The sequence below is a fragment of the Oncorhynchus clarkii genome, chromosome 4 (assembly GCF_045791955.1).
Source record: "Oncorhynchus clarkii lewisi isolate Uvic-CL-2024 chromosome 4, UVic_Ocla_1.0, whole genome shotgun sequence".
NCBI lineage: Eukaryota > Metazoa > Chordata > Actinopteri > Salmoniformes > Salmonidae > Oncorhynchus > Oncorhynchus clarkii.
This window is the reverse complement of record NC_092150.1, coordinates 45,829,153-45,855,519: the sequence shown is the minus strand read 5'-3', so window position 1 is coordinate 45,855,519 and position 26,367 is coordinate 45,829,153. Positions and strand designations below refer to the sequence as shown.

The 26,367-nt window shown below is 42.0% G+C and overlaps 1 protein-coding gene across 3 annotated transcripts in view; it reads left to right on the top strand.

The window, feature by feature from the left end:
• LOC139406881 (AP-2 complex subunit alpha-2-like) overlaps positions 1-26,367 on the top strand; it is a 60,650-nt gene that overhangs the window by 9,236 nt on the left and 25,047 nt on the right. For all 3 annotated transcript variants that reach the window (XM_071150007.1, XM_071150006.1, XM_071150005.1), the window contains exons 2-6: positions 11,351-11,562; positions 21,579-21,772; positions 22,006-22,135; positions 22,871-22,972; positions 23,107-23,366. In XM_071150007.1, the coding sequence (XP_071006108.1) occupies positions 11,351-11,562; positions 21,579-21,772; positions 22,006-22,135; positions 22,871-22,972; positions 23,107-23,366 (898 nt within the window). The remainder of the gene's footprint in view (positions 1-11,350; positions 11,563-21,578; positions 21,773-22,005; positions 22,136-22,870; positions 22,973-23,106; positions 23,367-26,367) is intronic.

Here is a 26,367-nt window from a genome sequence, read left to right as displayed (position 1 = left end):
CCTATGGCGCCACCCCTGAAATCATCACACAATGTTACAAATGAAAAAACATATCCTATTTGTATGATCTACATAAAAATAAATCAATTGGTGTTGGATGGGCTTTGATAGTTTTGTGGCTCAGTGCAGCTGGTGGCTGCTGCGACAAATAATGTAACTGTCTTTTCCTGCAATTTCAGGTAAAACTCAATAAAACAAGTCTCATATTAGGAAAATGTCTGTACATTTCAGCAGTTTAAAAAAATATTGCTCTGCTGTTACCATTTAGACTGAGTGTTGGCTCAGTGAAACAGTTCTGTTTTACATAGCCCTGCTTCAAGGGGCAACTGTCGGGCAAGTTCGTGCGCTACCTCTGGAGGTAGATGTTAAGACATAGAAAGTTTACATTTGAGTAATATGTGTAGCCAATTGTATTTTTTACAAACATTGTACTAAGTCTGAAGAGGTTCCAAGAGCATTTTTACCCACCTCCTCACTCTTGAAAATAGTCGCCTCTTCACCACACCCTTCACACAACTTTTCTCTTGTTATAAGCATTCCTTAAATTTATGTCTCAAAATTTAAAAGGTGTGGTTTCCTCAAACCTTATTGGTCATGCATCGGACCTGCATATTTGTGTCCACTTGCAGCATGTTATTGTTTCCAGACATTTTGTGCAAACTGAACAGATTATCTGAAATTAGTTAGTTTAAAGCTATTCTATTGAGGGCTGGTTTAACAGACTCGGATTAGACCAATCCAGAGTAGGCATTTATTCTTCAGTTTAGTCAAAGAATGTAGGCTAAACCTTTAGATCAACCTTGGATTATATAGGCCTACTTCTTAATCTGGAGATTCTGTGACTTGGATCTTTTAGCCCAAAAAATGTCCATAGTTCAGGAGCATATTAAGATGAATCCATGAAACCATAAGATGAATTCAATTCCTTTTTGACAGCATCCCTTTTGATTTAAACAACTTTCCGTATGTGTTTGCCCATAGAAGTGGTCAGAAAGTGACTTTTTGGACCTGAATGCCACAATTTTCAGCATTTAAAGGTGCTTGAAGTTTACCCATTTTGCATACCCCACCATACAATGACACATCCATGTCGTCATCCCTAGAAAAAATAAGCATTTGAGGTTATCATTAAAATAAAAGGGATCATTTTTAAACCTTCAACAACAAATATCTAAAATGCGTAAATTCAGGTTTTTATGTTGTGCCTGTCATCGGTTGAGATGCAAAATGCTCTTGAATACAGGGTGGGTGTCATTTTAATCATAGGTCCATTCTAAGAAATGTTATTCAATCTATTCTGACCACTGGTACACCATTTTAAAATGTCAATTCAATAAAATAATTCAATTTATTACCACAAACTGCTATTCCACCCACTGTCGAATATTAATTGAATAGACATGACCATTAAGTTACCTATATTTCTATGATTTCAATAGGTTTCCTATGGAAGATTGACTGTAATTTAAAACAACATTCCCATTTCAAGTCAACATTCTCTGATGTGTGGACCAACTTTGTGGTACCAGTTGAAATGTACATTTTATTCCAATGTTAGTACATTTGTTAGCCAAAACATGACACTCACCCTGTACTCGAGCATATTGTCTCAACCGATGGCGGGCACAACACAACCTTAGATTATAGGGCTTAATCAAATTCAGATTGAAATTGCGAAATTGATGTGATTACCAGTCACATACAGTGGGGCAAAAAAGTATTTAGTCAGCCACCAATTGTGCAAGTTCTCCCACTTAAAAAGATGAGAGAGGCCTGTAATTTTCATCATAGGTACACTTCAACTATGACAGACAAAATGAGAAAAAAACCAGAAAATCCAGAAAATCACATTGTAGGATTTTTAATGAATTTATTTGCAAATTATGGTGAAAAATAAGTATTTGATCAATAACAAAAGTTTATCTCAATACTTTGTTATATACCCTTTGTTGGCAATGACAGAGGTCAAATGTTTTCTGTAAGTCTTCACAAGGTTTTCACACACTTGCTGGTATTTTGACCCATTCCTCCATGCAGATCTCCTCTAGAGCAGTGATGTTTTGGGACTGTTGCTGGGCAACACGGACTTTCAACTCCCTCCAAAGATTTTCTATGGGGTTGAGATCTGGAGACTGGCTAGGCCACTCCAGGACCTTGAAATGCTTCTTATGAAGCCACTCCTTCGTTGCCCGGGCGGTGTGTTTGGGATCATTGTCATGCTGAAAGACCAGTTTCATCTTCAATGCCCTTGCTGATGGAAGGAGGTTTTCACTCAAAATCTCATGATCCATGGCCCCATTCATTCTTTCCTTTACACGGATCAGTCGTCCTGGTCCCTTTGCAGAAAAACAACCCCAAAGCATGATGTTTCCAACCCATTCTTCACAGTAGGTATGGTGTTCTTTCGATTTAACTCAGCATTCTTTGTCCTTCAAACACGACGAGTTGTGTTTTTACCAAAAAGTTATATTTTGGTTTCATCTGACCATATGACATTCTCCCAATCTTCTTCTGGATCATCCAAATACTCTCTAGCACTTCAGACGGGCCTGGACATGTACTGGCTTAAGCAGGGGGGACACGTCTGGCACTGCAGGATTTGAGTCCCTGGCGGTGTAGTGTGTTACTGATGGTATGCTTTGTTACTTTGGTCCCAGCTCTCTGCAGGTAATTCACTAGGTCTCCCCGTGTGGTTCTGGGATTTTTGCTCACCGTTCTTGTGATCATTTTGACCCCACGGGGTGAGATCTGGCGTGGAGCCCCAGATCGAGGGAGATTATCAATGGTCTTGTATGTCTTCCATTTCCTAATAATTGCTCCCACAGTTGATTTATTCAAACCAAGCTGCTTACCTATTGCAGATTCAGTCTTCCCAGCCTATTGCAGGTCTACAATTTTGTTTCTGGTGTCCTTTGGTCTTGGCCATAGTGGAGTTTGGAGTGTGACTGTTTGAGGTTGTGGACAGGTGTCTTTTATACTGATAACAAGTTCAAACAGGTGCCATTTAATACAGGTAACGAGTGGAGGACAGAGGAGCCTCTTAAAGAAGTTACAGGTCTGTGAGAGCCAGAAATCTTGCTTGTTTGTAGGTGACCAAGTACTTATTTTCCACCATAATTTGCAAATAAATTCATTAAAAATCCTACAATGTGATTTTCTGGATTTTTTCCCCCTCATTTTGTCTGTCATAGTTGAAGTGTACCTATGATGAAAATTACAGGCCTCTCATCTTTTTAAGTGGGAGAACTTGCACAATTGGTGGCTGACTAAATACTTTTTTGCCCCACTGTACGTCAAAGGGCAATTCCACCACTTTTCAACCTAATATTCATCACCTCCAGCACCAAACGGGTGTCTATGTGAAAATGTTTCTATGATCTGTTGCTAAAAATATAAGTAGGAAGGTCTAAACTACAACGTATGCAAAAAAAAATTTTAAATGCTTTTTAGATAATTGATGTTAAAGGTTTGCATTTTGATAAAACATTTTTTTCCCCAGAAATGATAAAATAGTTTGACAACCCTGTTTTTGTAAGCTTTTAAATTAAATCAGTCTCAACCTTTTATCTTTTGCAGTGATGAAGACATGGATGTCTAATCGTATGGTGGGGTATGCAAAATGGGTTAACTTTGAGCACCTTTTATCTCTTGAATGTTTTGGCATTGAGGTCTAAAAATTCACTTTCTGAGCACTTCTACAATGGGCAAATATGTATGGACAGTTTTATTAAAATCAAAAGGGTGATGTCAAAAAGTGTTTGAATTAAAATGGATTTACTCCATACCATTATTATCTTTCAATGAGTGCAATTATTTCCAGAGAGTAGTCTAGATATAGGCCAGCCTGATCTAGACCTTTTATGGTCGTGTGTGGTAATATCTAGGTCACACGATATACAATCTAGACGATTGTATATCGTGTAACCTAGATGTTACCACACACGACCATATTTATATTGCAGATTATGAACTTTCCTAACATATGTAATGTCTTGATTGTATGTAACAGCTATGCAAATGAATGTATTCAGGGCTCAACATACAGGGCTGCCTGCTGGCCAGTTGAGCATCTCCATCAGTGGCCTACTTGGGCCAGTGAAAAAAAAAGATTGTAATAATGCTATTTTTTTATCAAGGCTATATAATTGATTAAACTACCAGCTTCGGGATTATAATTTTTTAATGTTGATTATTGTGTACACGCGCTGCGCACATAGCCTTGTTTGAGATAATCTGTTGGGCAGAGAGGGTGCTCAGCTCTCAAACAGCTGGTTGTTGCAAGGAGCAGCTCAACAAAGACCAACACCGGGTAGGGGTAGGAAAGATGTTCCAAGTGATATCTACCAGTAAATGCTAAGGCAAGAATGGGTTTGCAGAATGGGTATGAAAACCAGGTATTTAAAAAGTTCAAATTCTTGGTTGAATATTTGCGATGTGCAATGGTCACCATGGAAATAACCTATCTTGAAAATCTGACACTTCCATATGGTATTTTGTCCTTAGTCATTGTAGCTGATTTAGAATATCTACTGCTCCAATATAATTATTGTAATTTTCATTTCTGATCAGTTTTTATGAGAGAGGTAGCTGCTTTCGTTTGTTTCCTGGCGTTTCAATTGGAGTTTTTTTGAGGTACGCTGTTGCGTTAACCATGTGTGGTTATTATGAGCAAGACAACATCAGAAGATGGAGCCGACAGACATGGCAGCTTTGCTTCTAGCGCCTAAGCAACTTCGCACTATTTCATATTTTTTGTTATTTCTTAGATTATTAGCCATGAATGTTTTTTTTTTTGTTATTACATAGTCAGAAAATACTTTTGGATATCAGAGCGGTGGTAACTCAATAGCATTACTACAAGAAATACGACTTTCCCGAATTAGATCTTTTGTTTTTACCCCCCCAGGGCAGTTTAACTTAACCCAGAGGCTGCTCCAAGACGATGACGGCGGTGGAGAGGAGGTATTCCGAGTGGACTTCTATTCTGACTCTGGAGGCGTACACATCATCCACCACTGCCGAGTATATTACTCGCTTATGTTCAGTCCCTGGACCATAAAGTAGATGAGCTCAAGGCGAGAATCACCTTCCAGAGAGACATCAGGGACTGTAACATACTCTGTTTCATGGAATCATGGCTCTCTCCGGATATACTGTCCCTGTCCATACAGCCAGCTAGGTTCTCAGTACATTGCGCCGACAGGAATAAAGGGAAGAAGAAAGGCAGTTGTGTATGTTTCACGATTAACTACTCATGGTGGGATTGTGATAACGTACAGGAACTCAAGTCCTTTTGTTCACCCAACCTAGAATACCTCAGAATCAAATGCTGACAATATTACCTCCCAAGAGAATTCTATTTCGCTTGTAGTCACAGCCGTGTATATTCCCCCTCAAGCCGATACCATGACGGCCCTCAAGGAACTACACTGGACTTTGCAATCTGGAAACTACATATCCTGAGGCTGCATTCATTGTAGCAGGGGATTTTAAACAAAGTCCTCTCACCACATTGCCTGTAGTACTCGCGCTTCAAAAACTCTCAACCATTGTTACTCTCCCTTCCGGGATGGCTACAAGGCCCTCCCCCGCCCTCCATTCGTCAAATCCGATCACAAATCCATTCTGCTCCTCCTTTCTTATAGGCAGAAACTCAAACAGGAAGTACTCGTGCTAAGGTCAATTCAACGTTGGTTCGACCAATGTTTGCCTCTGAGAATAACATTGACGTACACACGGACACGGTGACTGCTCATAAGGAAGTGTCTAGGGGATGTTGTTCCCACTGTGACTATTAAAACCTACTCAAACCAAAAACCGTGGATAGATGGCAGCAAAACAAAGTACCACCGCATTTATCCACGGCAAGGTGATTTGGGAATATGGTTGAATACAAACAGTGTAGTGATTCCCTTCGTAAGGCAATCAAACAGGCAAAATATCAGTACAGAGACGAAGTGGAATCGCTATTCAACGGCTCAGACACAAGGCGTATGTGAGAGGGTCTACTGACAATCACGGATTACAAAGGGGAAAACCAGCCATGTCACGGGCACCGTTTTACTCCCGGACATCTAAACACCTTCTTCCCCCACTTTGAGGATAACACAGTGCCACTGACAAAGCCCGCTCCCAAGGACTGTGGGCTCCCGTTCTCCGTGGCTGACGTGAGTAAGACATTAAATGTGTTAATCCTCGCAAGGCTGCCGGCCCAGACGGCATTCCCAGCCGCGTCCTCAGATGTCTGCCCCAGGTGGTGAAGGTAGGAAACAACACCACTACGATGATCCTCAACACAGGGGCCCCACAATGGTGCGTGCTCAGGCCCCTCCTGTACTCCCTTTTCACCCATGACTGAGTGGCCACGCACGCCTCCAACTCAATCATCAAGTTTGCAGACGACACAACGGTAGCAGGCCTGATTACCAACAAGGAGGTTGGGGCCTTGGCGGAGTGGTGCCAGGACAATAACTTCTCCCTCAACGTAAAGAAAACGAAGACGCTGATCATGGACTTCAGGAGACAGCAGAGGAAGCCCGCCCCTATCCACATTGACGGGGCCTTACTGGAGAAGGTGAAGAGCTTCAAGTTCCTTGGCTTACACATCATTGACTAACTGAAATGGTCCACCCACACAGACAGTGTGATGAAGAAGGTGCAACAGTGCCTCTTCAACCTCAGAAGGCTGAAGAAATGTGGCTTTTTTTGTAAATGTATTTTAGATATATACATATATATTTGACCTTTTATTTAACTAGGCAAGTCGGTGAAGAACAAATTCTTACTTACAATGACGGTCTTCCCTGGCCAAACCCTGGGCCAATTGACCCTGGGCCAATTGACCCTGGGCCAATTGACCCTGGGCCAATTGACCCTGGGCCAATTGTGCGCCACCTTATGGGACTTCCCGGCCGGATGTGATACAGCCTAGATTCTAACCAGAGACTGTACTGACGCCACTCGGGAGCCCTAAGACCCTCACAAACTTTTACAGAAGCACCATTGAGAGCATCCTGTCAGGTTGCATCACCGCCTGGTATGGCAACTGCACTGTCCGCAACCACTGGGCTCTCCAGAGGGTGGTGCGGTCTGCCCAACGCATCACTGAGGGCACACTGCCTGCCCTCCAGGACACCTACAGCACCAGAATTCACAGGAAGGCCAAAAAGATCATTAAGGACATCAACCACCCAAGCCATGGCCTGTTGACCCCTGCTATTATGCAGAAGGTGAGGTGCATCGAAACTGGGACCAAGAGACAGAAACTGTTTTTCAATCTCAAGGCCATCAGACTTAAATAGCCATTGCTAGCTGGCTACCACCCGGTTACTCAAGCCTGCAGCTTAGAGGCTGCTGCCCTATGTACATAGACATGGAATCACTGGTCGCTTTAATAATGAAACACTAGTCAGTTTGTTTACATACTGTTTTACTCTTTTCAAATGCTGTATTTTTCTGTATTTTCGTCAATGACACTCCGACATCGCTCGTCCTAATATTTATATACAGTGAGGGAAAAAAATATTTGATCCCCTGCTGATTTTGTATGTTTGCCCACTGGCAAAGAAATTATCATTCTATAATTTTAATGGTATATTTATTTGAACAGTGAGAGACAGAATGACAACAAAAAAATCCAGAAAAACGCGTAAATGTTTTAATAAATTGATTTTATGGCCCACCAGAGTACTCGCCCCTACCGGTGAGGCTGGTCTTTCAGTGGACTGGAGGATACGAAATTACCAGTAGACGCAACTCTTCATGTGAAGCCGGTGTAGACGTTTGGCTGGGGACAGCCAAGCGCTGCCTAGTTGCGTCGACTCGGGAAAAGGTGATTTGTCAGACTTTGGAGACTCAGGAGAACTCTGATAGACTCGGGTCCTCTGTCAGGGAGACGTCGAGGACTTCTGGGATGCCTCGGAGGCGTGGTGGAATTGGACCTCCTCACTTACCTATATTCCTGTAGCCACCCATCAATTCAGGTGGTCAAGGCAATGAGCTAGTCGAGATCCGTCGGTAGTTCCCGGGCTGCTTGCTTGTCCTTCACTTCCTCCGATAATCTGTGCAGGAACGTGTCAAACATCGATTCCGGGTTCCAGGCACTCTCAGCTGCCAACGTGCAGAAATCCACTGCATAGTCTCCCACACTGCGGGAGTCTTGCCGAAGATGGAGTGACTTCAGGCAGCCTCTCTCCCGGACAATGGAGAATCAAAAACCTTCTTCACTTCTGCCACAAGCTCCACCAGACTGAAGCATACGCTGGCTGACTGTTGTTCCCACACATCTGTAGCCCAGGCGAGAGCATTCCCGGACATCAGTGATGAGGTACGCTATCTTCGAGCGGTCCGATGGAGTAGGGCTGCAGCTCGATGATGAGAGAACACTGAGCGAGAAATGCCCGACAGGTTCCAGACTCTCCAGCGACGCCTTCTAGAGAAGGTAAGTGGGGTTCTCGGGAAACCGGGGTGGCCGTGCTGCTAACAGCCGGGTTACTTAGGGGCTGAGAGGTTACCGTCGTGGTAGGCTGCCTGACAGACAACCTGCGTAATTGCTCCAGCAATGTGTTCAACGTGCACTCATGGCGTTTGGCTAAGGTCTGGAACCCCTCCATAAGACCATGCAGCAACTCCTTGTGCCTTCCAAGGGTGGCTCCTTGGGAGGAGACGGCATTGCGGAGCTATTCCGAGTCTGCTGGGTCAGTCATGTCCAGTTCGTACTGTCAAGGCTCAGGAGAAGACCCAGATGCAGACAGTTTCGAAGTAACCAAAGATAATTACAAAACGGGGGCAGGCAACGACAGGTCAAGGGCAGGCAGGGGTCAGTAATCCAATGGAGAGTCCGAAAGGTACAGAACGGCAGGCAGAATGGTCAAAACCGGGATAACAGGAACTAGAGAAAGACAGGAGCATGGGAAAACGAACTGGCAACAGACAAAGAGAAAACATGTATAAATACACTGGGGATAAGGGTGAAGACGAACACAAAGACAGGTGACACAGATCAGGGTGTGACAGTATTTGGGGAGTTTCTCCCATTCTTTGCTGCAGTTCCTCTCAAGCTCTGTCAGGTTGGATGTGGAGCGTCACTGCACAGCTATTTTCAGGTGTCTCCAGAGATCTTCGATCAGGTTCAAGTCCGTGCTCTGGCTGGGCCACTCAAGGACATTCAGAGACAACTCCTGTGTTGTCTTGGCTGTGTTTTTAGGGTCGTTGTGCTGTTGGAAGGTGAACCTTCGCTCGAGTCTAAGGTCCTGAGCGCTCTGGACAGGTTTCCATCAAGGATCTCTGTACTTTGCTCCGTTCATCTTTTCCTCAATCTGGACTGGTCTCCCAGTCTCTGCCACTGAGCAACATTCCCACAGCATAAGGCTGCCACCACCCTTCTTCACTTTAGGGATGGTGCCAGGTTTCCACCAGATTTTCGTTTCTTCAGGCCAGAGAATCTTGTTTCTCATGGTCTGAGAGTCTTTTGGGTGCCTTTTGGTAAACTCCAAGCGGGCTGTCGTTCCTTTTACTAAGGAGTTGCTTCTGTCTGGCCACTCTACCATAAAAGGCCTGATTTGGGGGAGTGCTGCAGCGATGGTTGTCCTTCTGGATGGTTCTCCCATCTCCACAGAGGAGCTCTGTCAGTCACCATCGGGTTCTTGGTCAAGGACCAAGGTCCTTCTTTCCCAATTGCTCAGTTTGGTCGGTCGGCCAGCTCTAGGAAGAGTCTTGGTGGTTCCAAACTTCTTCCATTTAAGAATGATGAAGGTCACTGTGTCCATCAATAATGCAGAAATGTTTTGGTACCCAGATCTGTGCCTTGACACAATCCTTTGCTCTGATATGCACTGTCAACTGTGGGACTTTATTTATATAGATGGGTGTGTGCCTTCCAAATCCTGTCCAATCAATTGAATTTACCACAGGTGGACTCCAAGTTGTAGAAACATCTCAAGGATGATAAATGGAAACACGATGCACCTGAGCTCAATTTAGAGTATTATAGCAAAGGGCCTGAATACTTATGTTAATAAAAGTTATTTCTGTTTTATTTTGTAATACATTTGCAAACCTTTCTAAGAAACTGTTTTCACTTTGTCATTATGGAGTATTGTGTGTAGATCAATGAGGAGAAAAAGTTTTATCCATTTTAGAATAAGGCTGTAATGTAACAAAATGTGGAAAAAGGGAAGTTGTACTTTCCGAATACACTTGTTTATGGATGATTTAACAGTTAGGCTATTATTTATAGACCTAATTTCAATTTGTTTCCTGAGTTTTCTTAGACAATTAAGCTAAGGCGAGGTCTGTTTCTTCGTCTCTGCTACTGCTGCCTCCATCGCATTGTTTTCAATCCTAATATGTTGGGTAACTTTGATATTATGCACCTAACAACATAAGGAAAGGCAGCAATTCTACGGTATACTGAAGAATATGTTACAGAACCACAAACTGCAACCGTATCCAACAGCGGGAGAAAGATCATTTGTTCTAAAATAATATTAGATTGATTAGTGTTGCACGATTATTTTTGCTTAATAACCATATACAATTTCAGTATCACATGTCTTCGAGTGACTGCCGTCCCCGTGGCCTCAGCAATGGATTAGACCAAAGAGACAAATCATACCAATGTATTTTTTTTGCCCAATAAAAAAAGATCTAACAATTTGCACCTGCTCAACTAAAGAGATCTTGGTCGACCAACAGCCTATCGACAAAACAATTGACTAAACAATCAACCAGTCGACTAAACAGGGTGTCATTTGGGTGATAAAACCTAAAGAGACCGCATTCCAGAGCATAAGTTAATGTTTCTGTTCTATATGGTACCAGGGAGAGATGACCCCAGACCCTGGTCTCTACACAAAGATAACTGTTTTTACAGCAGATACTGTCTGCTGTGAAATATACGTGTCTTTCATACAAATCTTAACCTTGTGACCCATTCTGTACATCTGTTGTTCGTCATGTAGGTTGAAAGGGGTGTATCTTGGCTATAAAATACCTTTTGTACTTTTTGTCTCACGGCTCTCAATGAATCATCTGAGGGTGTTTCGTTGACCAGCCATCATTATTGTAGCGCACTCAATTGATTCACTTTATATGTGTGCGTTGTGTTGACCTGCTCCCTTATTAATAAGTGATTCAAGATTTAGTATTACTCTGACTTGTGTGATAAGTTTGTCTCTCATTTGATAGTAAATAAATGTACCTGAATGTTGATCCCTGGTATGTATATGTGTATCTTTTTGTCCCTTTTTTTAAGAGCCGCATTAAATCTAATTCCTTACATCTTTGGTTGGTATGGCAATAAAGTATTAAAACGTTAATCCAAACTAAAAGGGCTGCACTTCTTCCCCAGGTAAGAGCAAGGAGGCAGAGATCAAGCGGATCAATAAGGAGCTGGCCAACATCCGCTCCAAGTTCAAGGGGGATAAGGCACTGGATGGCTATAGTAAGAAGAAGTATGTCTGCAAGCTGCTCTTCATCTTCCTGCTGGGACATGACATCGACTTTGGACACATGGAGGCTGTCAACCTGCTCAGCTCCAACAAGTACACAGAGAAACAGATCGTAAGTGAAGTGTGTATGTGAGAGAGCACCGAACTTTGTATGAATGAACAATGTGTGTGTTCTGTCTGTGTTTGGTTGTCTGTATTTTCAGTTTGTGGCACTCCATTTCTCATTGTCTATGTCTGTCTGTATCATGGTATCCCAGTGTCTGTTTTTTGTCAGTAGTTTGTACTGGTTGCCTGCTACTGTTTTTCTTTTTCTCTTAACTTCTTGATGCTACCCATCCCTTAAGCGGGATAATTGTCATCAGCTGCTGAATTGCATAGCACCAAAGTCATATAATATGACATAAAATATTCATATTCATGAAATCACAAGTGCAATATTGCAAAACACAGTTTAGCCTTTTGTTAATCCACCTGTCGTCTCAGATTTTGAAATTATGCTTTACAGCGAAAGCAATCCAAGCGTTTGTGTAAGTTTATTGATAGCTTAGCATAGCATTATGTACAGTTAGCATCAGGAAGCTTGGTCACGAAAATCAGAAAAGCAATCAAATTAACCGTTTACCTTTGATGATCTTTGGATGTTTTCACTCACGAGACTCCCAGTTACACAACAAATGTTCCTTTTGTTCCATAAAGATTATTTTTATACCCAAAATACCTCCGTTTGTTTGTCACGTTATGTTCAAAAATCCACAGGAAAGAGCGGTCACGACAACGCAGACACAAATTCCAAATAATATCCATAATGTCCACAGAAACATGTCAAACGTTTTTTATAATCAATCCTCAGGTTGTTTTTAAAATATATTCGATAATGTATCAACTGGGAGTGTAGGTTTTTCAATAGGACAGGGAGAAACAATGACCGCTTTACTCTGTTGCACAAAACTCACTCTGAGAGCCCCCGCCTATCCACTTACGCAATGTGATCTTTCTCGCTCATTTTTCAAAATAAAAGCCTGAAACTATGTCTAAAGACTGTTGACACCTTAGGGAAGCCATAGAAAAAGGAATCTGGTTTATATCCCTTAAAATGGAGGATAGGCATACATAGGAACAGAGATGTTTCAAAATAAGAGGCACTTCCTGATTGGATTTTCCTCAGATTTCCACCTGCAATATCAGTTCTGTTATACTCACAGACAATATTTTGACAGTTTTGGAAACTTTAGAGTGTTTTATATGCATATTCTAGTTTCTGGGACTGAGAAATAGGCAGTTTCAAATGGGTAATTTTTTTGTGTGCCAAAAACGCCCCCTGAACGCAAAAGGTTAAACTGTTCTTTCAATGTTGATACAAAAAATACACTGATGCATTTACTAAACCAATTCTGGGGTCCTAGTCTTGTCTGTCTATATTTGCAGTACAACAGATCATTGAACTTAGTGTCATTCATTTGAACGCCAAGCTCTGCTTTTGTGATCAGATATTCCGGAACATTCAATTGCCAGAGCAAAGACTTATAAGTAGTCTTAAATATGTCTGTATGACTATTGGGGTATATACAAATATTTAGGTCTAAGGTTGACCTGACAGGGCCTGTTTCAGTACAAACTCTTTCACAATGGTAGCCTTTGGTCTGGTTTGAATACTTTGAAAATGCATCCTCCTTCCTCCCTTCCTTTCCTTCCTTGATAATGTTGTGGAAACCACACATTCACTCTTGCCATGTCAGATTAGTGGTTTCCTTGAGGAAAAAGGAAGGCATGCAATACGGTACGTAGTATTTTTACAAGGCCACATTGCACATTCAGTAGGGTACAACATTGTGGAATGTTCACATAGAAAAATACTGTGAAGACTCGCCTCTGTTTACAGTAAGAAATCATATAATCTATTCACTCTAACACAACCTAGGTTCAGGGGGATAGAATTGAAATGATTATATCATGCCTTTTCAGCATTTGGTGGAGGAACTCCAATGCACCTTAAGACAAAACAAATTAGGGGTGTGAATGTTTTAGGGATGACCCCAATTAGTCGGCGTGTCGATTGTTTGGTTGATACGCTGTTGGTCAACTGATACTTGTTTTGTTAGTTGACCAGTAACAAATATATATATGTCTTTTTTTGTTATGGCACTCGAGACACCTGTCTGATTCGCGCCCAATCTCAGTGAACTAATCCATTGCAGAGGCTGAGACTAATCCATTGCAGAGGCCGCATGGATGGCACAGTCCAAGAAGGTCAGTGTGGCTAAAATGCACAAGGCACGTCTCTCTCCAGAATGCGCGCTCTCCTGCCAATTTATGCACATTCATTGTATTGTAACTACATTGTGTGAATTGTTTGCCTTAATTGTTAGTGTCTATCAATTCCCCGTTACATACAGTACCAGTCAAAGTTGACACCTTTTCATTCCAGGGTGTTTCTTTATTTGTACTATTTTCTGGTTTGTAGATTAATAGTGAAGACATCAAAACTATGACATAACACATGGAATCATGTAGTAACCAAAAAAGTGTTAAAATATATTTTTGTTTATGTTTGAGATTGTTCAAAGTAGCCACCTTTTGCCTTGACAGCTTTGCATCCTCTTGGTATTCTCAAAACCAGCTTCACGAGGTAGTCTCCTGGAATGCATTTCAATTAACAGGTGTTCCTTGTTAAAAGTACATTTGTGTAATTTCTTTCTTTAATGCGTTTGAGTCAGTCAGTTATGTTGTGACAAGGTAGGGGTGGTTTATGGAAGATGGCATTAAAAGCAGCCAACAAGTTCTTAGCTTATGTGGGAACTCCTTCAAGACTGTTGGTAAAGCATTCCAGGTGAAGCTGGTTGAGAGAATGCCAAGATTGTGCAAAGCTGTCATCAAGGCAAAGGGTTGCTACTTTGAAGAATCTCAAATATGTTATGATTTGTTTAAACCTTTTTTGGTTACTACATGATTCCATATGTGTTATTTCATAGTTGTGATATCTTCATTATTATTCCACAATGTAGAAAATCGTTAAAATAAAGAAAAACCCTTGAATGAGTCAGTGATCAGACTTTTGACTGGTACTGTGTGTAAATGTGATATTTTCGTTTTTACATTTATACAAATTTGAGAACATTTCTGAAACCTGTTTTTGCTTTGTCGTTATGGGGGTATTGTGTGTAGATTTAGGGGGGAAAACAATTTCATCAATTTTAGAGTAAGGCTGTGACGTAACAAAATGTGGAATGAGTCAAGGGGTCTGAATACGTTCCAAATGCACTGTTATGCATGTATAAAAACACAATTTTTTTCAAATTTTTAGAAATTCTCCCGCAATCCTTTTTTCACAACTGCTGCCGTAGTGAGTGCATACATTTTTGTACTGGTCCATACTGGTGTTGCAAACGCCATGCTCTACCAACTGAGCTACACGAAACCAATCATCTTATTTTTTATTTAACCTTTTATTTAACTAGGCAAGTCAGTTAAGAATAAATTCTGATTTACAATGACGGCCTAGACCGGCCAAACCCTAACGCGGACGACACTGGGGCAATTGTGCGCCACCCTATGGGACTCCCAATCACGGCCGGTTGTGATACAGCCTGGAATCGAACCTGGGTCTGTAGTGACGCCTCTAGCACTAATGCAGTGCCTTAGACCGAATTGAGACTAGATAACTTGAACTGTGCACTTTCTCCCCTTCTGAATCGTACAGTAAATAGCAGCCTATCTGTTGGCTCTTGGTGTTGTAGCCTGGCCTTTTAACTTTTAGTTCTGTCATTTTAATTCAGTCTTCCATCGAGTCGCCGGTTTGATGATTTGTATGACAACAGCAACAACAAGCTACACGTGCCGCTCTTGTGAATAGGGGTGGCAGGGTAGCCTAGTGGTTAGAGCGTTGGACTAGTAACCAAAAGGTTGCAAGTTCAAATCCCCCAGCTGACAAGGTACAAATCTGTCGTTCTGCCCCAGAACAGGCCGTCATTGAAAATGAGAATTTGTTCTTAACTGACTTGCCTAGTTAAATAGTTTTTTTTTTTTTTTTTTTTTAAATAGCAAGAGCTCCAGCAGCATAAATTATAACATTTTCTCTCTCCAACGGGAAGCGCGATGTAGACCATCTGCATTGTGAATTCATGTGGGATTGTATGAATTTTCTGAAAGATTAACAGAAAAAAATAAATGTAAACGTTAAGAAAAATTGCCCATTTGTCACATCCCTATCTCAAACGGTACCCTATTTCCGTTTGTAGTGCGCAACTTTTGACCAGGGCCCATAAGGCTGTGGCCCTCATTTCCCAGTTGCGATGTAACTTAAGCATTACGATGATCCTACCAAATGCAATTGTTATTTACAAGCCAACTTTTTAAGTGTTTCCCAAACAAGCACGTATAGAGAACCTTCTCTAACTGCGTTGTCAGACCATGTGTCGATACTAATAGGATCGAAGGAAAAGCAGCGCTACGCTCTTTTAATTTTCTTTTATTGTTTTGCTAATTGACATCATTTGAGTCAATTGGAGGTGTGGATGTATTTCAAGGCCTTCCTTCAAACTCAGTGCCTCTTTGCCTGACATCATTGGGAAATCAAAATAAATCTGCCAAGACCTCAGAAATCTGGTTCATCCTTGGGAGCAATTTCCAAACACCTGAAGGTACCACGTTCATCTGTACAAACAATAGTACGCAAGTATAAACACCATGGGACCATGCAGCCGTCATACTGCTCAGGAAGGAGACGCGTTCTGTCTCCTAGAGATGAATGTACTTTGGTGCTGAAAGTGCAAATCAATCCCAGAACAACAGCAAAGGACCTTGTGAAGATGCTGGAGGAAACAGATGCAAAAGTATCTAATATCCACAGTAAAATGAGTCCTATATCAACCTAACCTGAAAGGCCGCTCAGCAAGTAAGAAGCCACTGCTCCAAAACCGCCATATAAAAGCCAGACTACGGTTTGCAACTTCACATGAGAGACAAAGATCGTACATTTTGGAGAAATGTCCTCTGGTCTGATGAAACAAAAATAGAAATGTTTGGCCATAATGACCATCATTATGTTTGGAGGGAAAAGGGGGAGGTTTGCAAGCCGAAGAACACCATCCCAAACCTGAAGCACGGGGGTGGCAGCATCATGTTGTGGGGGTGCTTTGCTGCAGGAGGGACTGGTGCACTTCACAAAATAGATGGCATCATGAGGGTGGAAAATTGAGATGGCTTCAATGTATTCACATTGACATCAGTCAGGAAGTTAAAGCTTGGTTGCAAATGGGTGTTCCGAATGGACAATGAACCCAAGCATACTTCCAAAGTTGTGGCAAAATGGCTTAAGGACAACAAAATCAAGGTATTGGAGTGGCCATCACAAAGCCCTGACCTCAATCCTATAGAACATTTGTGGGCAGAACTGAAAAAGCCTGTGTGAGCATGGAGGCCTACAAACCTGACTCGGTTACACCAGCTCTGTCAGGAGGAATGGGCCAAAATTCACCCAACTTATTGTGGGAAGCTTGTGGAAGGCTACCCGACCCAATATAAACAATTTAAAGGCAATGCTACCAAATACTAATTGAGTGTATGCAAACTTCTGACCCATTGGGAATGTGATGAAAGAAATAAAAGCTGAAATAAATCATTCTCTCTACTAATATTCTGACATTTCAATAATTTAAAATAAAGTGGGGTTCCTAACTGACCTTAGACAGGGAATCTTCACTAGGATTAAATGTCAGGAATTGTGAAACTGAGTTTAAATGTATTTGGCTAAGATGTATGTAAACTTCTGACTTCAACTGTATGACTGCAAGTAGGCTATGAGGCACTTAATTATGCTTACCATATAATGATGCACTAAATCACAAATTGGTCACATCATGAAACACGTTGAGACTTAAAATTAGACAGTAGCCTTGTCGCAAAATAGAACTCAATTGATTTCAATATGATTTGAAATAGCCTATATACAGTCGTGGCCAACAATATTGGCACCCTTGCAGAAAACCGTTGAAATTAAAACATATTTTGATATCCACATATGTACAGTCGTTGCCAAAAGTTTTGAGAATGATACAAATTAATTTTCAGTCTGCTGCCTCAGTTTGTATGATGGCAGTTTGCGTTTGAAGAGTGATCAGATGAATTGCAATTCATTGCAATGTTCCTCTTCGCCATGCAAATGAACTGCAAAAAAACATTTCCACTGCATTTCAGCCCTGGCACAAAAGGACCAGCTGACATGTCAGTGATTCTTTCGTTAACACAGGTGTAAGTGTTGACGAGGACAAGGCTGGAGATCACTCTGTCATGCTGATTGAGTTTGAATAACATACTGAAAGCTTCAAAAGGAGGGTGTCATTGTTCTTCCTCTGTAAACCATGGTTACCTGCAAGGAAACACATGCCATCATCATTGCATTGCACAAAAAGGTCTTCACAGGCAAGGATATTGCTGCCAGTAAGATTGCACCTAAATCAACCATTTATCGCATCATCAAGAACTTCAAGGAGAGCGGTTCAATTGTTGTTTAGAAGGCTTCAGGGCACCCAAAGTCCAGCAAGCGCCAGGACCATCTCCTAAAGTTGATTCAGCTGCGGGATCGGGGCATCACCAGTACAGACCTTGCTCAGGAATGGCAGCAGGCAGGTGTGAGTGCATCTGCACGCACAGTGAGGCGACGACTTTTGGTGGATGGCCTGGTGTCAAGCTACCAAATGGTAGCTATAAATGCAGAGGATGCGCACAGTGCAACAATATGATGAAGTGTGAATATTTCTGCCACCCACACACAGGACAACTGTTCCAAATAAATGACATCATTACATGTTCTACCAACCATGTTATTTACATTATTAAATGTCCATGTGGGCTCTGCTATGTCGGTAAAACCTCCCGCTCTCTCAAACAGAGAATTAGTGAACATAAAAGTTCAATCAGGAAAAACAACAGGGATTATCCAGTCGCAGTACATTTTTAATGACAAAAACTTGACATTTCTACCATTAGATTTTGTGGCATAGAGAAAGTTAAGATATCAGACATGGGAGGTGATATAAATAATACTCTGAGCAAAAGAGAATGTTTTTGGATTTTCACCCTCCAGACATTATAGACATCCTATAGACACCCTCCAGACATCCTAAAGGTCTTAATGATGAAATGCCTTTCTGTTCTTCAGGCTTATCAGTGGTTTGCATCTTGTAGTGTACCCTCTGTAGTCCTGCTGGTGTAGTCTTCTACGTATGGTAGACTTTGACACATCTGCACCTGCATCCCTCCAGGGGGGGGGGGGGGGGGGGGGTTCTTCACCATAGAGCGTATTCTCCGGTCATCCACTACAGTGGTCTTCCTCAGTCTACCGGGTCTTTTGACATAATTGAGTTCACCGGTGACTTGGGCATGCCCAGGGTTTTTGCAATGTTCCTGATTGATTGATTTTCATTTCTGAGCCTTATGACGGCCAGCTTCATTTGCATCGACACTGCTGTCTTCCTCATATTGTCACACCCCAACAACAACCTCCAAAGGCAATAGCAAAGTCTAGAATACATACTATTCATCATCAGCTCTCCTGCATTCACTAACGACACAAATGAATACACCTGCCTAACGACACACAGCTGTGAAGCCAATTCAACAAATGCTTATTGTACCTTAAAATGGGGGGACCATGTACAAAAGTTGCTGTCATTTCTAAACGGTTCATCCGATATGTATGAAAATACCCTCAAATTAAAGCTGACAGTCTTCACTTTGACTCTCATTGCCATTGCTTCCTTTTAAATTCAAAGTGCTAGAATACAGAACCAAAGTAACAAAAAAATGCTCACTGTCCAGTGAATTATGGTGCTCACTGTATGCACACACCACTTCATTTTTTTTATTTATCATTTTTTGAAACAAGTAATTTTTTTCACTTCACCAATTTGGACTATATTCTGTATGTCCATTACATGAAATCAAAATAAATTAAATGTATATTACAGGTTGTAATGAAACAAAATAGAAAAAACGCCAAGGTGGTGAATACTTTTGCAAGGCACTGTACGTAGGCCCCTAACACGCTGTCATTCAAGTGACAGCGTTTCGTATGCCTGTGATAGCAATCACTACAAATGAATTGCTATTGATCTTTCTCACCCTCATCAAAGTAGAATGTACATTAAGTGGCAGCCAGTGGGAAGCTACTAGCTGTCAGAGCCATAGAGTTCTGCTATGTTTGCGCCTTTTGAATATTAAATTGATAAATTCATTGGATTCTCTAACTCTCTAAATATATGACTCTGCTAGCCGTTATGGCTTTGGGATCACTCCCCTTGACAGCATTAGAAACAAGTCCCAATTCGCTATCCTTCTCCCGAAGTGTGCAATTGCATACATTCTCACATGGATTTGACAGTGGTGGAAACTCCCCTCCAGCCAATTCTTACACCAATTCCAAGCTTTTAAATCAATGACGAGGAGTGTGCAAGTGCTCATTTCTGGAAAATAGTGGAGAATTGGGACATAGCCATAGAGACACAGGAGACGAGCATTAGGCCCCCTAACAGCATAGCAATTCACTCAGTCAGGACCATATTTAGCATTAGAGTACATTAGCCTACAGTCACAATACACTCCAAACATTCTGGGGCCTGTCTTTCTATGCTACTGCTCAACAGGTTATTTGCAGCTTATTCTGCTGTGTAATGGCTGAGAGTGTTTTCTGTCTGAGGAGAGGATGTCTGGCTAATGAAGAGAGGGATGGGGAATGGATAGATGGGTGAATAGATAGGTAAAAATACTTTATTCTATTAACACATTTGGGAACAAATTGATTGTATCTTTCCACAATTTTCGACATTTTGTTATGTTTTGTCTACACACAATACCCCATAATGTCAAATCGAAAGACCGGTTTTGGAAAAATGTAAGTACACATGACATTTACATAAGTATTCAGACCCTTTACTCAGTACTTTTTTGAAGCACCTTTGGCAGCGATTACAGCATCGAGTTTGGCCCACCTGTATTTGGATAGTTTCTCCCATTCTCCTCTGTAGATCCTCTCAATCTCTGTCAGGTTGGAGGGGGAGTGTTGCTGCACAGCTATCAGGTCTCTCCAGAGATATTTGATCCGGTTCAAGTCCAGGCTCTGGTTGGGCCACTCAAGGACATTGAGACTTCTCCTGAAGCCACTCCTACATTGTCCTGGCTGTGTGCTTAGGGTCGTTGTCCTGTTGGAAGGCGAACCTTCGCCCAAGTCTGAGGTCCTGAGCGTCCTGAATTTCCGTCAAGGATCTCTCTGTACTTCGCTCCGTTCATCTTTCTTTCGATCCTGACTAGTCTCCCAGTCCCTGCCACTGAAATACATTCCCACGGCATGATGCTGCCACCACCATGGTTCACCGTAGGGATGGTGCCAGGTTTCCTTTGACATCATGGCTTGGTTTTTCCTCTAACATGCACTGTCAACTGTGGGATAGGTGTGTGCCTTTCCAAATCATGCCCAATCAATTGAAGTTACCAATGGCGGACTCCAATCAAGTTGTAGAAACATCTCAAGATGATAAATTAATACAGGATGCACCTGTGCTCTATTTCGTGTCTCATAGCAAAGGGTCTTATGTAAATAAGGTATTTCTGTTTTTTTACTACATTTGTAAAAAGAAACAAACTGTTTTTCACTTTCATTATGGGTATTGTGTGTAGATTGCTGAGGATTTAATTTTTATTTTTTTAAATCCATTTTAGAATAGGGCTGTAACGTAACAAAGTGTGGAAAGAGTATAAAGGGGTCTGAATACATTCCGAATACACTGTATACAGGAATGAGTGTGTTATGGAATGAATATGATGTGAGAGGAAGTGGCAGGCAGCCACGGTTCAGGCGGTGAGACTGTATCGTAATGATGGCCTACTCCGTCTCAGCCACATGAAAGTGACACAGACGAACGGCAGGGAGGTAATGAACCCTGCACAAGGCGTCCTGCCATCACTCCCTACTGGTTCCTCTCAAGGTTTCTTCCTTTTAGGAATTAACAAATTTTTCCTTGCCACTGCTTGTCGGGTTACTGTGAACCACTTTGTGTAAAATGTTGTTGTAAAAAGGCTATACAAATAAAATATGATTGACTGATCTCTCTCTTCTCCCTCTCGCTCCCCTCCCAGGGCTACCTGTTCATCTCGGTGCTGGTGAACAGCAACAGCGAGTTGATCCGCCTCATCAACAACGCCATCAAGAACGACCTGTCTAGCCGCAACCCTACCTTCATGTGCCTGGCCCTGCACTGCATCGCCAACGTGGGCAGCCGTGAGATGGCAGAGGCCTTCGCTGGAGAGATACCACGCATTCTGGTGGCCGGGTAAGAATGGAGGGGATGGAGAAGGGGAGAGGGGGGTAGTGGAAGGGAGGGTGAGGAGACCGGAGAAGCAAATGGGGGAGGGGGACTGAGGACATGATTTTCTTTGTATTAATTTGCTGTAACAGCGTGATTATACAAAATCTGCGGCATAGACTATATTTCCAGGTCCAGAGATGTTGGAGACTGGTAGCCCTTTATAGTGAGCATTGTGCTATTTGTGATGTGATTGCCAGGGACACCATGGACAGTGTGAAGCAGTCTGCTGCCCTGTGTCTTCTGCGTCTGTACAAGGCCTCCCCAGACCTGGTTCTGATGGGGGAGTGGACCTCCCGGGTGGTGCACCTCCTCAACGACCAGCACATGGTGAGAGACAGGCTATACATTTCTGCTCCAGCCTAACGCTAGCACACCTGGGGTGTATTCACCTAGGAAGCAAACAATGAAGACGGGGAGCGACTAAACTGAATTGTCTAATTAGAAACGTTTGCGTTCGTTTCAAAACGTTTTCCATTGTAAAGCGGTTTGCTACACTAAGGAATACACCCCTGATTTATCAGGTTGAATCAGGTGTGCTAGTGCATTTATCTTCCAGGCCGTAGGTGTGCTAGCTAAATAGCTCTGTTACATTATCCACACTAGTCTAGAATGTGTTTACACAGGCAGCCCAATTCAGATTTTTTCCAAACGAAGCCAGAGTAACCAACGTAGCAGGCATAAATGCCTGAAAATAGATGCCTCAGATACTGGTCTTGATGAGAAAAAAATAAATGTCACGGGAGGTTCTTCTGCACTGTTCAAACAATCCAGAAAATGTGGAGGAGTTAGATGGAGTGTCGCCTTGTTAATGTACAAAAGCGGAAGTTGCGTTACAGGCTTTTTTCCATTTCCCCTGAAAACCTTATGCATCCGTTTGCTAACATCCCCTCTCAGGGTGCTTTCTTAGTATGAAGCAAGGCATTGGATATGTTTTTTTAAGTGGTATGCTGGTATGGATATTGGAACGTAATTACTGACTTCATTGAGACTGTAAGGTTGAGGTTTATGCCTTTTAGGTGTTACTGTTGTTTCTGATGATGAGCGTGTGTCTCTCTCTCGCAGGGTGTTGTCACGGCAGCCATCTCCCTCATCACCTGTCTCAGCTCGAAGAACCCAGATGAGTTCAAAACCTGTGTGTCCCTGGCTGTTTCTCGTCTGAGCAGGGTGTGTGTGTGTGTCTGCGCACGTGTGCATGTATACCTATAAAATCATGTATGTCAGTCCAGCGATCCATCCTTCCTTTGCCTCATTGTCTCTATCCCCTGGATTTCAACCCATCTCCTCCCTTTCTCCTCCAGATTGTGTCGTCAGCCTCCACTGACCTGCAGGACTACACCTACTACTTTGTCCCGGCCCCATGGCTGTCCTGTAAACTGCTGCGCCTGCTGCAGTGCTACCCCCCCCCAGAGGATGGCGCCGTGAAGGGCCGCCTGGTGGAGTGTCTGGAGACCATCCTGAACAAGGCCCAGGAACCACCCAAGTCCAAAAAGGTGCAGCACTCCAACGCCAAGAACGCCATCCTGTTCGAGGCTATCTCACTCATCATCCACTACGACAGGTGAGGAGGCTGTCTGTCACTCTAGGGGTCTTTCTTCTTCTCGCTCTCTTTTTCTCTCCCTTTTTCAGTATCTCTGTATATTTCTCTCGCTCATATACACTAAACAAAAATATAAACGCAACATGCAACAATTTCAAAGATTTTAATGAGTTACAGTTCATGTAAGGAAATCAGAAAATGTAAAAAAATAAAAAATAAAAAATTCATTAGGCCATAATCTATGGATTTCACATGACTGGGAATACAGATATGCATATGTTGGTCACAGATACCTTAAAAAGAAAGGGTGGGGATCAGAAAACCAGTCACTATTGGATGTGACCACCATTTGCCTCATGCAGCGTGACATATCTCCTTCGCGTATAGTTGATCAGGCTGTTGATTCTGGTATGTGGAATGTTGTCCCACTCCTCTTCAATGACTGTGCGAAGTTGTATATTGGGGGGTCTATTCAGAGCATCCCAAATATGCTCAATGGGTGACATGTTTGAGTATGCAGGCCATGGCAGAACTGGGACATTTTCAGCTTCCAGAAATTGTGTACAGATCCTTGCACCATCCGTGCATTATCATGCTGAAAAAAATGAGGTGATGGCAGCGAATGAATGGCATGACAATGGGCCTCAGGTTCTTGTCATGGTATCTCTGTGTATTCAAATTGCCATTGATAAAATGCAATTATGTTCATTGTCTGTAGCTTATGCCTGCCCATACCATAACCCCACCGCCATCATGGGGCATTCTGTTCACAAAGTTTACATCAGCAAACATTTTGCCCACTCGACGTGGTTACACGTGGTCTGCAATTGTGAGGCCGTTTGGACGTTCTGCCGAATTGCCTAAAATGACAGAGGTGTCTTTTCGTAGAGAAATGTACATTAAATTCTCTGGCAACAGCTCTTGTGGATATTCCTGTAGCCAGCATGCCGATTGGACGCTCCCTCAAGTTGAGACATCTGTGGCATTGTGTTGTGTGACAAAGCTGCACATTTTAGAGGGGCCTTTTAGTGTCCCCAGCACAAGATGCACCTGTGTAATGATCATGCTGGTTAATCAGCTTCTTGATATGCCACACCTGTCAGGTGGATGGATGATCTTGTCAAAGTAGAAATGCTCATTAACAGGGATGTAAACAAATTTGTGTACAAAATTTGAGAGAAATAAGCTTTTAGTGCGTATGGAAAATGTCTGGGATCTTTCAGCTCATGAAACATGGACCAATACTTTACATGTTGTATTTATATTTTTGTTCAGTATGTGCATATATACCAAACATTTGGAACACTTTCCTAATATTGAGTTGCACTCAGAACAGCCTCAATTCTTTGGGGCATGGGACTCTACAATGTGTCGAAAGCTTTCCACAGGGATGCTGGCCCGTGTTGTGTGAAGTTGGCTGGTTGTCCTTTAGGTGTTGGACAATTGTTGATGCAAACGGGAAACTGTTAAGTGTGAAAAACCCAGCAGCGTTGCAGTTATTCTTTTTTTTGGGTTACTTTTACCCCTTTTTCTCCCCAATTTTGTGGTATCCAATTGGTAGTTAGTCTTGTCTCATCGCTGCAACTCTCGTACGGACTCGAGAGAGGCGATGGTTGAGAGCCTCGCTTCCTCCGAAACACAACCCAACCAAGCCGCACTGCTTCTTGACACAATGCCCACTTAACCCAGAAGCCAGCCCGCACCGTGCACCTGGCAACCGTGTCAGCGTGCACTGCGCCCGGCCCGCCACAGGAGTCACTAGTGCGCAATGGGACATGGGCCTCCCTGCCGGCCAAACCCTCCCCTAACCTGGACGAGGCTTGGCCAATTGTGCGCAACCCCATGGGTCTCCCGGTCGCGGTTGCCTGAGACAGAGCCTGGACTCGAACCCAGAGTCTCTAGTGGCACAGCTAACACTGCCATGCAGTACCTTCGACCACTGCGCCAATCGGCAGGCACCTACTACCATACCCAGTTGCCCATTCACCCTCCAAATGGCACACAATCCATGTCTGAATTGTCTCAAGGCTTATTAATCCTTCTTTAACCTGTCTACTTCCATTAATTTACACTGATTTGAAATCAATTTAAACAGGTGACATCAAGGGAGCATAGCTTTCACCTGATCAGTCTCTGTCATGGAAAGAGCAGGTGTTTTTAATGTTTTGTGTACTCAGTGTACACCTTGTAGAGTCCATGCCCCAACGAATTAAGGCTGTTCTGAGGGCAATAAGGGGTGCAGTGCAATATTAGGAAGGTGTTCCTAATGTTGTGTACACTCGGTGTGTATGTATGTATGTATATATATATATATATATATATATATATATATATATATATATATATATATATATATATATATATATATATATATATACATACATACATACATACATACATACATACATACATACATACATACATACATACATACATACATACATACATACATACATACATACATACATACATACATACATACATACATACATACATACATACATACATACATACATACATACATACATACATACATACATACATACATACATACATACATACATACATACATATATATATATATATATATATATATATATATATATATATATATATATATATATATATATATATATATATATACACATATATACATATATACATATATACATATATATATATATACATATATATATATATACATATATACATTGCATTCAGAAAGGATTCACAGCCCTGGACTTTTTCCACATTTTGTTGTTACAGGCTGAATATAAAATTGATTAAATGTAGATATTGTGTCACTGGCCTTGCTAGTGGAATTATGTTTTTACACATTTTTACAAATTAATACAATATGAAATGTCTTGAGTCAATAAGTATTTAACACCTTTGTTATGTCAAGCCTAAATAAGTTCAGGAGTAAAAATGTGCTTAACAAGTCACATAATAAGTTGCATGGACTCACTCTGTTGACTCACTCTGTCAATTATTAACCTAATTGACAGAGTGAAAAGGATGC